Genomic DNA, 13,494 nt, shown 5'->3' on the forward strand with positions numbered 1-13,494 from the left:
GGGACAAAAAGGCTAAAATGGCTGCGAAGACGAACAAAAAGTGGGTGAGACTAGCCACTGTCTTCGCATATGTATTGTCTGTGTCCTTAGCAGCCATCATTCTAGCCATTTACTACAGCTTGATATGGAAGCCAACGAGCGCATCCTCTCCAGCGGGGAAGCTAGGGATGCCCGATGAGGTCACAGCCTCTGCTAACATCTCAACAAACATATCCACAAGCACTAACGTCTCAGACACTAACTCTACAGAGACAGACATTTTATCTGTCAATGAAACCAGGTTTGGTGTAAAGACTCAGACCAAGGCATTTCACTGGGAGGGCAGAAGCAAGAGCGCCGCTGTCATCTCCGACGGCGTTTTATCAGAAAGTGCGCATTCGCAACCGAAAGGACTCTACACGTCTGCCCAAAGCCACATAGCCGCACAAACTGCGGAGAGACCAAACACTGCGGGGAGAGATAACCAGGCGTCTCAGCCTGCTGAGGACAATCGGAGCCCGTTGCGCACTGGAGCCCACAACACCATGCATAATGAAAAAGGGGAGAAGGATGCGGACCGACAAACTACTGGCAATGCGGATCAAGCAGCGGCGGATGCTGCTCCTTCATCCACAAAGGTTCCGCAGCGCACCTCCGCTACGAGACAACAAGGTTTGCGTAAAGGAGAGTAACCAGGCCATTAAACAGGAATCGAACCAGGAGTGTTTGACAGACTTATGCAGGGGTTCGGATAGCCTACAGATAGTGGTCTTCGTGGAAGATATATCAAAGAACAGATGATGCTGCGAGAATTGCACATGCACGTATTTTATTGATATCTTATATACCAATAATCTGAATGTGTATGACTGACAATTATAGACTTAAACTGCTTAAAAGAAATATTGTTTCTCCTAAAATACTATGCGTTTTCTGTTACTGTATGCCTTAATTGATGTAAGTCATCTTTCCTTTGGACAGCTCCACCAAGTAATTTATTCATAACCATATTATGGACAAGGACATGATGACACACCTGTATTTAACTGGTAGGATATATGCCTTTGCAGGATATGTAAACTACGCATTACTTATAGGCCTCCAATGTTATTCTATAACACAACCATTTATCACTGCCTTTGATGGGCCGAACTGTTGAATAACAGGAAGCATTTATATAGCATTTCGTCCTCTATAGATACATCTGGATTGCTGGCATAGAGGAACCTGTATTATTGAGTTAAGCTCAGGTATGTGCATATAACCATGGACATGTATTGAGTATTTGGTCATGTATATTGAGATATTGAACATCCTTTGGCCTTGATCAAACTTTTAGTCTAATTCAACACTTTTTATTAAGACTATGTTAGGTCTAGGCATATATTACGAGGCAAATAAACTTCCTTGTAAAATGCTTCATCATTTAGATTTTGTTTAAAGAAGGTTCACGCAAAGCAACTTAATAATAACACCTTTCATATTAAACATTTTATTTTGAGAGATCTGAAATCGTTTATGAAAAACTATGTAAAGAAATTGTGTTGGTGTTTTGGAGTTTTGATACAGGTCTCTGATCAAATTTAATAGAAGCTGTTTTCAAATCGCGTAGTCTGATATATTAGATATATTAGATAAGCAATGTTATATCACTTTCCAGTCAAAGGGCTTGTTGTAGACCTAGTCAACTCTTAATCAGCTACCAAGTTGAATTAAGAACCAGTGATAATCCGTCCAATTTTTTTGTCCTACAGCTCAAAGGACAGTCAGTTTACTGTCGATGTCTTCAAGTGAGCCTCAAATCTATGATTTGTACAGTATGAACAGGCTAAGATGTGTTCAACAGAGGCAAGGCCCATTGTTTATCAGTCTGCCACAGCACATAGTCAGATATATCTCGTTCTCTCTCTTTCTTTCATATTCCTGCTTCTGACTCACTTCTGGTGAACTCTGGAGAGGGGAAAAACAAGCCTGTATGTATGTATGCTTTCTACTTGAACTGAACGGCATGTGAGGGAGGTGTATTGATTGAACGCTCTGTAGTTACAGTCCACAAAGGAAAGAGGAGCGCATTACATAATACTGGGTCGGTACTATTTCCAGCAAACCCTCTTTGAAAGGCTTATTTTTCACTGAGTGGTGGGGAGGTTCCGTTGCTGGTTGGACCATCACACTGTATCACAGTGAAATGTAAGCCTCAGTTGAGTAGTGCTGCACTGAAAACCTGTCATGGTGGGTATCTGTTACACTGAGACGTAAACAGACATCATGTAAACACTTGGGACTATTGTAAAACAGCAGGCACAAGAAGCAGGATACTTTGAACAGATTTGTGCACAGCACACAGTGGATATCGCTACAGTTGTTTCCCCTTAGGCGCTACAACACGGCAGTGACATGTTTTGAATATTTCAGTTGGTAAAATCAAATCAACAACAAAAAATGATTGTGCCGAATAATACAAAACCCTATGCTTATGGATGAAAATAATAATGGAGCAGGATATTGATGAAGGAGTGGATCTGATGGTCTCATCTGATGTTCTTATTCTTCTATATCTGCCCATGAAGAAGAGGGGGAGGGGCAAGTGACCTTTTGACCTCTAAACCCAGTCGCCCCGGAGAATGTTTACATGATGGAGTACTCTGTAGGAGATGGGGGTTGCTGCTCTGTCATCACTGGGGCCAGGAGTTGTTCCTGACCATGTGGCCTGGCCCAAGTCACTCTCAAAACATCACACCTGAGTCAGAGATTCTAGAAAAGATGAAAGATGTCCTGTTATCCTCTTTTCTAAGGCATCCGTTTAAAAAACAACAGTTTGCTCAATCTCACAGCTCCAGCTGGATTATGTTACAGTATTTGAAGCTCAAGCACAGCTACCACTACTTGGACAATGCAAAGCTGAGCGGACAACATCTTGGGTCCCAGGGAGTTGAGAGTTACACTACCAGTGGGGATTAGCTCAATGCCAGCTATGGAGGATGAGTGACTGTTGATACTGTTGACAGTGTTAGTCATCAGGGCATTACTCTTGCACAGCAGCTCTCCTCTACTTGCCTTTGGATATCCCAGAACTTCTTATGTTTATCAGTCTCTGCATGCACTGCAGTGACACCAAGCATTATTTTAATGTGCCAAAATGCCACCCGGGAGAGACTTTTAAAACAAAGGAAAATAATCAAAGTTTAGAACCCCATTGTCTGAACAAGATACTATCACAGGAATTGTGAATAATTAATGAGCTCTTGCAACACAGGAGAACAATATGAAGCAAGCTCATAATAGGCTCTTCAATTATTAAAGTCCGGGAAGAATTATAGGCCCAGATTTTATTAATCAAACTAAAGACAAGCCCATGGTGTCATAGTCACTCTTTCCCACAAGATACCATATGGTAAAGTATTGAGGTTTATACAGTGCCTCAAACCATTCTGGGATTTATTTGACCATGGGAAATAGAGCTACTGTGTAAATACCTCAATACGAGTTCAGTTGAGTTGAGCCCTTTGTTTTCAGGGACCTTTTAACCAGGACATCTCAGATGATTGCTGGACTATGAAAGTGTGTATGATTTCACCATTACAACATGGGGCACAGGTGTAGAACCATGACGCAATGCAATAAGCACATGGTGAGGTAGACGTTTCATCCGCCTATTTGTTTTAGAACCAGGCTGTCTATTGAACATCTCAACGACACCTGCCAAGACCCTATGCTGATATTTCATAACAATGCATTTATTCTATAAGGAACAACGGAAGTGCTGGTCTTCAGTCAGTTTAGCTGCGGTTCCCTATAGGATAGATTAATAAAAAATTAATAGGTAAAATGCTTGTTACTGACACCCACCATTTTCTGTTATATAGAAGGCTACTGGTTGCTGCTTATACCTTTAGATTGAGGACTGACCTCTCGCCAATGGAGGGTTTCCTGCTGAAATATCAGAGGGTGACAAAATACAACTTCAGGGAAAAGCAATACATTTATTTCATACAAAACATCGCAGTAACAATCAATATGGTAGTCTGACAGGCTGTCTGCTGGAGCTGTTTGACGACACAGTACCAGCGGAGGTACCATGACGCCATGGCTCAGATCAATAAGGCAAGCTGTACATTGACGGCCTTGTTAGCCCCCTCTCTGGGGGGCGGGAGAAAAGGAAGAGCAGAGCACGTTCAGATACCTCCCGTGTGCCTGTGATGGACCAGGCCAGCTGCTGAGGCGTCTTTGGTTGGTACAGCCTGGGCCGCCATATAAGGGCAGAGGGATGACGCACACGCTCAGTAGGGGAAGAGGCCTGCCAAAAATCACCTGTCTGTACAGAGTGTCAGGGCCACAGGGCTGGATAACCCACGCCAATCAATGCAATGATTATTAACCAGACCATGATCGGAAAGAGGTTATTACAACTACAGATATAGAGATATAAAAATGTCATGGTGCCTCAGATTCACTATCACCCTAACACATGCGAGAGAAAGTTGGTTGCATATCCAGAGCGTAGCTTTAGGAGCTTACTATCCTCACCAAGGCATTTAGGGCTACAATAATTTCTGAACCTGGTTCAGATAAGGCTTTTGCTTTGACAGAACATGATTGTCTGAAGGAGACAGCTTACTCCTGGTGAGGCCTCTCTTCAAGCCCCGGGGGAGAATGCAGCAGTCAGGACTGAAACGTGTTAATGCCCTTGAAAGGCCCTGTTTCCTGCAGTGACAGCATCACCCATGGTGACAGGATTGGCTTCCCTCTCAGAGACTCTCTGCTACCAAATGTTAGGGTGCTTTGGACTGACAGCCGAGCTACTGTCACATCCTTTACGACAGAAAACGCTCTGCGTTTCAATTCTTATCTTGCTGTGTGTGAAGACAGGTGGCATAGTCCCATACTCCTCTTTAATCCCTCATCAGTTTGTACCACTTATTTCCAAAGCTACTCATACTCACACTGTTCAAGCATAGAGGTGCATCACACCCCTAAAAAACTATTAGTCGCCACTGTGTTCAAACTGTAAACTATATCTGGTGGCTCAGTGAGTTAATTAATTTTCATTATTGGAATGAATACCTAGAGACGGTGGCCCCATGTCCATGAAATGAGAATCCGGTATTTTAAAGGAACAAAGGATAAATTGCCTATTGTTTTCTACCAGGTAAAAGGCTATGAAACATGAAAGTAAGGGCTGATGCAGATGCAACTAAAAAACAAGGAGCCACAAAGCACCATGCTGAAGTCACAGGACCCAGGGCCTTATTAATGACAGGTGGCCCTAGTGAACGCCAGAGGAAAAGTTCATTAAAAGATTAACACCTTGGAGGATTCTCACCAGAGAAGATGGAGGGAACTGTCTCCAACACAACAGGCTGTTAGAGCAGGCCCATGGAGAGCTCATTTGAAATTAATCAGAAATGACTCCCAAATGGAGACAGCTTAACACCACACTGTCACAGTCCCCCATTCTGAAACACAATTAGTTTTTGCCTTCAAGTTCAGTCAAATCAAGGGTTATCGTGTGCTGCTATCGTGTCATATTACATTATTCAATCCAACTCTTATGGAACACAGATCACACAGTATCATACTTTTCTAAAGTTGGCCTGTTATCAGTGGTGGTTAAGTACTTTGCATAAGCTATCCAATATGGGGAAGTTGGCAGCTGATATGCATGCGAATCATCAGAAACTTCTCTTGGGAAATTCACTGGTGCTGCTTATCAGTCCCCAAATTGAGTATGGGAAGTCAATTGTATTTAAAACGTGACATACAGCGCATTCAGAAAGTATTCAGACCCCTTCCCCTTTTCCACCTTTTGTTACATTTTTTGACAAAGCGAAAAACGAATTTATAAAAAATACATTTTAAAAATAGTATTCAGGTTCTTTGCTTATGAGACTTGAAATTGAGCCCTGGTGCGTCCTGTTCCCATTGATCATCCTTAAAATGTTTCTACAACTTGGAGTCCATCTGTGGTAAATGTAATTGATTGGACATGATTTGGAAAGGCACACACCTGTCTAAATAAGGTTCCTCCGTTGACAATGCATGTCAGAGCAAAACCAAGCCATGAGGTCAGAGGAATTGTCCATAGAGCTCTGACACAGGATTGTGTCGAGGCACATTGTGTCGAGATGTGGGGAAGGGTACCAAATATTTCTGCAGCATCGAAGGTCCCCAAGAACACAGTGGCCTCCATCAATCTTCAATGGAATAAGTTTGGAACCACCAAGACTCTTCCTAGAGCTGGCCTCCCGGCCAAACTCCACAATCGGGGGAGAAGGGGCTTGGTCCGGGAGGTGACCAAGAACCTGATGGTCACCCTGACAGAGCTTCAGAGTTCCTCTGTGGAGATGGGAGAACCATCTCTGCAGCACTCCACCAATCAGGCCTTTATTGTAGATTGGCCAGACAGAAGCAAAAGTCTCAGTAAAAGGAACATGACAGCCCGCTTGGAGTTTGCCAAAAGATACCTAAATGACTCTCAGACTATGAGAAACAAGATTCTTTGGTTTGATGAAACCAAGATTGAAATCTTTGGCCTGAATGCCAAGTGTCACGTCTGGAGGAAACCTGGTACCATCCCTACGATGAAACATGGTGGTGGCAGCATCATGCTGTGGGGATGCTTTTCACTGGGAGACTAGTCAGGATCATGGGAAAGATGAACAAAGCAAAGTACAGAGAGATCCTTGATGAAAACCTGCTCTAGAGCGCTCAGGACCTCAGAGTGGGGCGAAAGTTCATCTTCCAACAAGACAACGACCCTAAGCACACAGCCAAAACAACGCAGGAGTGGCTTTGGGACAAGTCTCTGAATTTCCTTGAGTGGCCCGGCCAGAGCCCGGACTTGAACCCGATCAAACATCTCTGGGGAGACCTGAAAATAGCTGTGCAGCGATGCTCCCATCCAACCTGACAGAGCTTGAGAGGATCTGCAGAGAAGAATGGGAGAAACTCCCCAAATACTGGTGTGCCAAACTTGTAGCATCATACCCAAGAAGACTCAAGGCTGTAATAGCTGCTTCAACAAAGTCCTGAGTAAAGGGTCTGAATACTTATGTAAATGTGATATTTCAGTTTCTTATTTTTATACATTTGCAAAAATTTCAAAAACCTGTTTTTGCTTTGTCATCATATTGTGTGTAGATTGATTGGGGGGGGGGGGGGGGGTCTATTAAATCAATTTTAGCATAAGGCTGTAAAGTAACAAAATGTGGAAAAAGTCAAGGGGTCTGAATACTTTCCGGAAGCACTGTACTGTAGTGTATATAACATAGGAAAAATATTTTTCACATTAACTCTGTTTTCATGCTGTTATAGGGCAGGGACAGGGTACAAGACATACTCTGTCTAAAGATAGGGTTGCAAAATTCCTGGAACTTTCAATAAATTCCCTGGTCTTCTCAGAATCAGGGGGGAATTAACAGGAAATCCAGAACCCTCCAACCAGGATTTCTGGAAAACCAGGGAATTTATTGAAAGTTCTCAGAATTTTGCAACACTAGTAAAGCACGACAAAAAGAGCAAGACAGAATCTGTAGCAGCGGGTACTTTATTAATGTGCTGTATGCTAACTTTCAAGTTAAACAAACAAAGAACTTGACAGTAAAAAAGCTGTGAATTAAGCTCTATGCACACACACACACACACACCCTGTGTGAGTCCATGAAGCACATGGTTGGGTGATGCACACGGATGTCGAAAGGAGCAGTAATGTCAGACAAAATCACTTCTCAATTTTCAAGAGGCCTTAGACAAGGCTTGGTGATAACATAAATATCAAGCGAACCTTGAATAAATACATTTACCAAACAAACTGCAACCATTATGTATAAGCAAACAGTCACGGAACAGGGAAGTATGTTCTGCACTAGTCACATGGTTGAAGTCAATTCCACTACTTCTCATAAAAAATATCCCTATGTTCAACTCTTTCCATTTCTCCCTCTCCCAGGATACATTTGATCCGTTCAACTACAATGCATTGAGGAAATTCTCCTTTCTCCCAACAAATAACTTCAGTTCTGTTAGCTCTCAATTCCAGCTATTCTTTTCTTTTTCACCTTCACAGCTCCAAAAGTCATTTCAATTACAAATGAAATGACCTCAACCTGTTACTGTGACTTGTCACCTGGTTATGGCAATGCACATTTAACGCCAGTGTTATAATGCTTGAGGAAAGCCAGTCCTACTGAAAGTAAAATTGCTTTGGCAGGTCTGAAGATAGCTAAAGATGTTAACTGCCACCGTTCCCTCTCCAACATGTGCTGTACACTGAATTGCCTAAATAAGTGCTCTAAAAAGAACAAAGTATATGCTTCATTAACACACTATTTATTATATGCTAAGGCTCTTTGTCAAATGATGTTGTCAGACTATTAAAGTATAATAAAACAACAAAGGGGTACAAATAAATTGCCTTTCCCTACTTAAAATAAAACAATCCAGCCGCTAATGCATGTCAACAAGGGTTTATTCTCCAGCCAATTATATTTGACAATCAGTAGTCCAAATGAGAGAATAAATAAATAAAATCAATCATGACAGTTAGTTAATACCACAACATTTCAAAATTATAAGTCAAAGGGTTCCCCAAAAACATTTTAATAAATATGAAACAATTTGAACTATATTTTATCTTTTTAGCATTTGAAAACCATAACTATTGAATTTTATATTACAAAGTAATCATTCCCACACTAAAATAATGCACTTGAGTTTACTTTTACTCCATGTAACTGGTTTCACCAAACCAAGCTGTAAACTACCATATGAATGAATGAGCTATCATATCTCAGTAGTTAAGTGCAATGGTCAGAGCTTTCTAATTAGAAAAGTTACATACAGTACCAGTCAAAGGATTTAGAACACCTACTCATTCAAGGGTTTTTCTTTATTTGGACTATTTTCTACATTGCAGAATAATAGTGATTACATCAAAACTATGAAATAACACATATGGAATCATGTAGTAACCAAAAGTGTTTAACAAATCAAAATCTATTTTAGATTTTAGATTCTTGAAAGTAGCCACCCTTTTCCTTTATGACAGCATTGCATACTCTTGGCATTCTCTCAACCAGCTTCATAAGGAATGATTTTCCAACCGTGTTGAAGGAGTTCCCACATATGCTGAGCACTTGTTGGCTGCTTTTCCTTCACTCTGCGGTCCAACTCATCCCAAACCATCTCAACTGGGTTGAGGTCGGGTGAGTGTGGAGGTGAGGTCATCTGATGCAGCACTCCATCAGTCTCCTTCTTGGTCAAATAGCCCTTGCACAGCCTAGAGATGTGTTTTGGCCATTTTGCTGTTGAAAAACAAATGATCGTCCCACTAAGCGCAAACCAGATGGGATGGCATATTACTGCAGAATGCTGTGGAAGCCATGCTGGTTGTGTGCCTTGAATTCTAAATAAAATCACAGACAGTGTCACCAGCAAAGTACACCCACACCATCACACCACCTCCTCCATGCTTCACAGTGGGAACCACACATGCAGAGATCATCCATTCACCTACTCTGTCTCAGAGAAACACACTGGTTGGAACACAAATCTCAAATTAGGACACATCAGACCAAATGACAGATTTCCACCGGTCTAATGTCCATTGCTCAAGTTCTTGGCCCACGGAAGTCACTTCTTCTTATTGGTGTCCTTTAGTAGTGGTTTCTTTGCAGAAATTTGACCATGAATGCCTGATTCACGTAGTCTCTTCTGAACAGTTGATGTTGAGATGTGTCTGTTACATTTATTTGGGCTGCAATCTGAGGTGCAGTTAATAGCTGATTTCTGAGGATGGTAACTCTAATGAACTTATCCCCTGCAGCAGAGGTAACTCTGGGTCTTAATTTCCTGTGGTGGTCCTCATGAGAGCCAGTTTCATCATACCGCTTGATGGTTTTTGCGGCTGCATTTTAAGAAACTTTCAAAGTTCTTGATATTTTTCAGATTGACTGACCTTCATGTCTTAAAGTAATGATGGACTGTTATTTCTCTTTGCTTATTTGAGCTGTTCTTGACATAATATGGACTTGGTCTTTTACCAAATAGGGCTATCGTCTGTATACCACCCCTACCTTGTCACAACCTAACTGAATGGCTCAAACACATTAAGAAGGAAAGAAATTCCACAAATTAACTTTTAACAAGGCACACCTGTTAATTGAAATGCATTCCAGGTGCAACCTGATGAATCTGGTTGAGAGAATGCCAAGAGTGTGCAAAGCTGTCATCAAGGCAAGGTGTGGCTACTTTGAATAATCTCAAATATAAAATATATTTAGATTTATTTAACACGTTTTTGGTTACGACATGACTCCATATGTGTTATTTCATAGTTTTGATGTCTTCATTATTTTTGTACAATGTAGAAAATAGTAAAAAAATGAAAAACCATGGAATGAGTAGGTGTGTCCAAACTTTTGACTAGTACTGTAAATAAAGTCAGTGTACAACTATTAGCATATAATGCTAATTATATTTTGTCATTCAACTGCTAAGGCTGGCAAAGGTTAATGGCAGGGCCTGTTCAGGTTATGTAGGTTAGTCATCCATAGGAACTGAACTAATACAAGCATTGGGACTGGTACCTTGAAATAATACTTCAAATGTAAACAAAAACAGCCATTTAAATAACACACTTAAAGATGGAATCCGCAATAAGGAGAAACAGCGCTGCTGGCCGCCCCACCACCACCATTGTTACTGTTGCTGAGCTGAGGAGCACCGTGCAGCATGGTAAAAAAAAATTGCAATACATATTGTGCTCTTCTATCACGCGTGTAATGATGTCAGAGGGGAAAAAACTGTATTCGTTGTTTGCAGTAACTTCTTTGTTATTGTAATATCGCAAACGGACGCAGCTGTTTCACCATTAAGGATTCCAACTTTAAGTAATGTATGACATGTCAGTACTCATACCTCATAAAGAATAAAGTGCTTGTAAGCAAAGTATTTTCAAGCAGACAAAAGGCTCAAAATGACTTCACTTGAACATGTGTTGTTTCCTTTTCCCACCTTGAGCAGCTAGCATCCTTTCAAAAGAAACAACATTGCGCATGTTAGTCTTAACCTGACCAACTAGACACAGGACATCTACAAAGAGTTATTGGAAGCAAGTGCTGTATTAAACTAAAAGGCTCATGGTAAACGCTTGAATTAATTAAGCATGTTGTTGTTCAGTTCTAGAAAATGTTATAGCAACATCAAAAGTCCTTCAAACAATCTTCCCATTTTCTCTTGCCTATGAAACAAAACAATAAAAAGGGGTTAAACAATGTGGTTTTTAAAAATAGGTGTAAAAGTACATTATTGTTTTTACTCAAAAGGAAGGCATATACAGTACTTATATTTACAGTTGGTAATGCATTATCACCCTGCTACAGTGGTTGGTAATGCATTATCACCCTGCTACAGTGGTTGGTAATGCATTATCACCCTGCTACAGTGGTTGGTAATGCATTATCACCCTGCTACAGTAGTTCTGAACATGCATTGTCTCTCTTGTCTATTCCAAATCTACTTAAACACTACAGAAGACCATAGGGAATGCACTCATGCAGCAATCAAAAATCCCAAATTTGCAGTGATGATGAATCATACACTCATCACCTTTTCAATCCATCCAGTTTCCTTCTTTCATTCACTCCCTCTCATAGTCCAGACTACAATGCAGATGAGTCATGCACTCATTTCTTTCCATCCATCCATCCAGTTGTTCATATTCTCTCAGTCCATACTGACCTTATCGGTACTGGTGGTGTGGGTTGGGTGAGTCTCTCCTGACTCCAGGCTGAGAACAGACAGACTGGAGTCAATCAGCTCTTCTGTGAAGGGAACCAAGCATTACTTACATTGCATCATAGTGATAACTATACACTGTACCTATTTCAAATCAAATCAAAATGTATTTGTCACGTGCGCCGAACACAACAGTGAAATGCTTACTTACAGGTTCTAACCAATAGTGCAAAAAAGGTGTTAGGTGAACAATAGGTAAGTAAAGAAATAAAACGACAGTAAAAAGACAGGCTAAATACAGGAGTGAGCCTATAAAAATAGCGAGGCTACATGCAGACACCGGTTAGTCAGGCTGATTGAGGTAGTATGTATATGTAGATATGGATATTTGACAGGGACTAACCACGAACAAAACCATTGCCTACCTGTATTGCTCTTGGCATGCTCTAAAGGCTGGACAGAATTATCCTGTGGAGGGGCATCGCTGTGTGAAATGAGAAGAACAGGGCTGAGCACACCGTCATGGCCGCTTTCAGCACATTCTGTTTTGGAGGCATCAAGAAACGGAGGGCCCTCCTGACCCTGTCTATGCCCATCAGATGAGCTCTGTGCCTGGACAGCTGCAGCCTGCCGATCCCCCCAGTCCAGGGCATTACCAGCATCCTTCTGGTCGCCCTTGGGGGACTGCTTCTGCTCCTCGAACTTCTGTCCGTTTTTGATGGGGGAGGCAACTTTTAACACGCTGGTGCCCTTGGTTTCTGAGCGGGCAGAGTTCTGGGCTCCAGTACTGGGCTTCTCGTAGGCCCCGGGCCCCTTGATGAGCTCCTCTGAGAAGCGGACCTTCTTCTCTGTAGCTTGAGGGGGCGAGGCCTCAGCCTTCCCCTGTCTGGATGTCCCGTCCTCCAGGGGGTCGGCTGGGGCCTGAGCTGTCTCGGCCTTGTCCAGGCCAGGACTGATCCTTCCACTCACTTTCTCGGTCTTCACCACATCCAGGGTTAGCGAAGACTCCATTTTGAGGTCACCCTCTTTGACCTCTGGAGTTTCTGCAGTGGAGTCATCTATGTCAGGGTCAGCCAAAGCATCAAGCTCTTCTAAGAATTCCTCCAAACTAGTCTTAGAGGCCTGAAGGAGCAAAAATAAAATTCCATTAGTTATATGATAAAGAAGACAAAGATGTCTTTGTTTTTCACCCAAGCACAGCTATAACATCAATGCAAAGCATTCAGTTTAAACCTCTCACCTGCAAATCCTCCCCATCCTCGCTGGCATCCCATCTGAAATATTAAAATAATTATAAGAAACATACAGAATGAGTGGTCTATATTCTTCAAAGTATCCTGATAACAAAGTGAGTGCTATGAACACAGAAAATACTTTTGTTATGACATCTGTTCTGTGTGGGGTCAAAGATATAGAGAGATATGTAGAGAGTGTGAGTGAGACAAAATAGAAAAGGATGATTGTAGGTACACTTACACACCTGTGTGTTTAATCATGGCTGCCCTCTGTACATCCTGAGAAATGCTCTACAGTCTACACTTAGAAAAAGGGTTCCAAAAGGGTTTTTAGGCTATCCCCATTGGAGAAACCTTTTGTGGCTCCAGAGTGGCGCAGCAGTCTAAGGCACTGTATCTCAGTGCTAGAGGCGTCACTACAGACCCTGGTTAGATTCCAGGCTGTATTACAACCAGCCGTGATTGGGAGTATCATAGGGGTTGCACAATTGGCCCAGCGTCGTCCGGGTTAGAGTTTGGCCTGTATAGACCGTCATTGTAAATA

General features: G+C 41.9%; 1 protein-coding gene across 4 annotated transcripts in view; it reads right to left on the reverse strand.

The window, feature by feature from the left end:
* Positions 1-7,507: 7,507 nt before the first annotated feature.
* The window catches only part of LOC139375276 (coiled-coil domain-containing protein 9B-like), a 51,560-nt gene continuing 45,573 nt past the window's right edge, over positions 7,508-13,494 (reverse strand). For 2 of the 4 annotated variants that reach the window (XM_071116895.1, XM_071116896.1), the window contains exons 11-14: positions 12,956-12,989; positions 12,141-12,837; positions 11,719-11,801; positions 7,508-11,218 (exon numbers count right to left, since the gene is read on the reverse strand). In XM_071116895.1, coding sequence (XP_070972996.1) covers positions 11,192-11,218; positions 11,719-11,801; positions 12,141-12,837; positions 12,956-12,989 — 841 coding nt within the window. In that variant the 3' untranslated portion in view covers positions 7,508-11,191. The remainder of the gene's footprint in view (positions 11,219-11,718; positions 11,802-12,140; positions 12,838-12,955; positions 12,990-13,494) is intronic. The other 2 variants (XM_071116893.1, XM_071116894.1) reach the window with 1 other exon arrangement.

This window comes from Oncorhynchus clarkii, chromosome 19 (assembly GCF_045791955.1).
Source record: "Oncorhynchus clarkii lewisi isolate Uvic-CL-2024 chromosome 19, UVic_Ocla_1.0, whole genome shotgun sequence".
Lineage (NCBI taxonomy): Eukaryota > Metazoa > Chordata > Actinopteri > Salmoniformes > Salmonidae > Oncorhynchus > Oncorhynchus clarkii.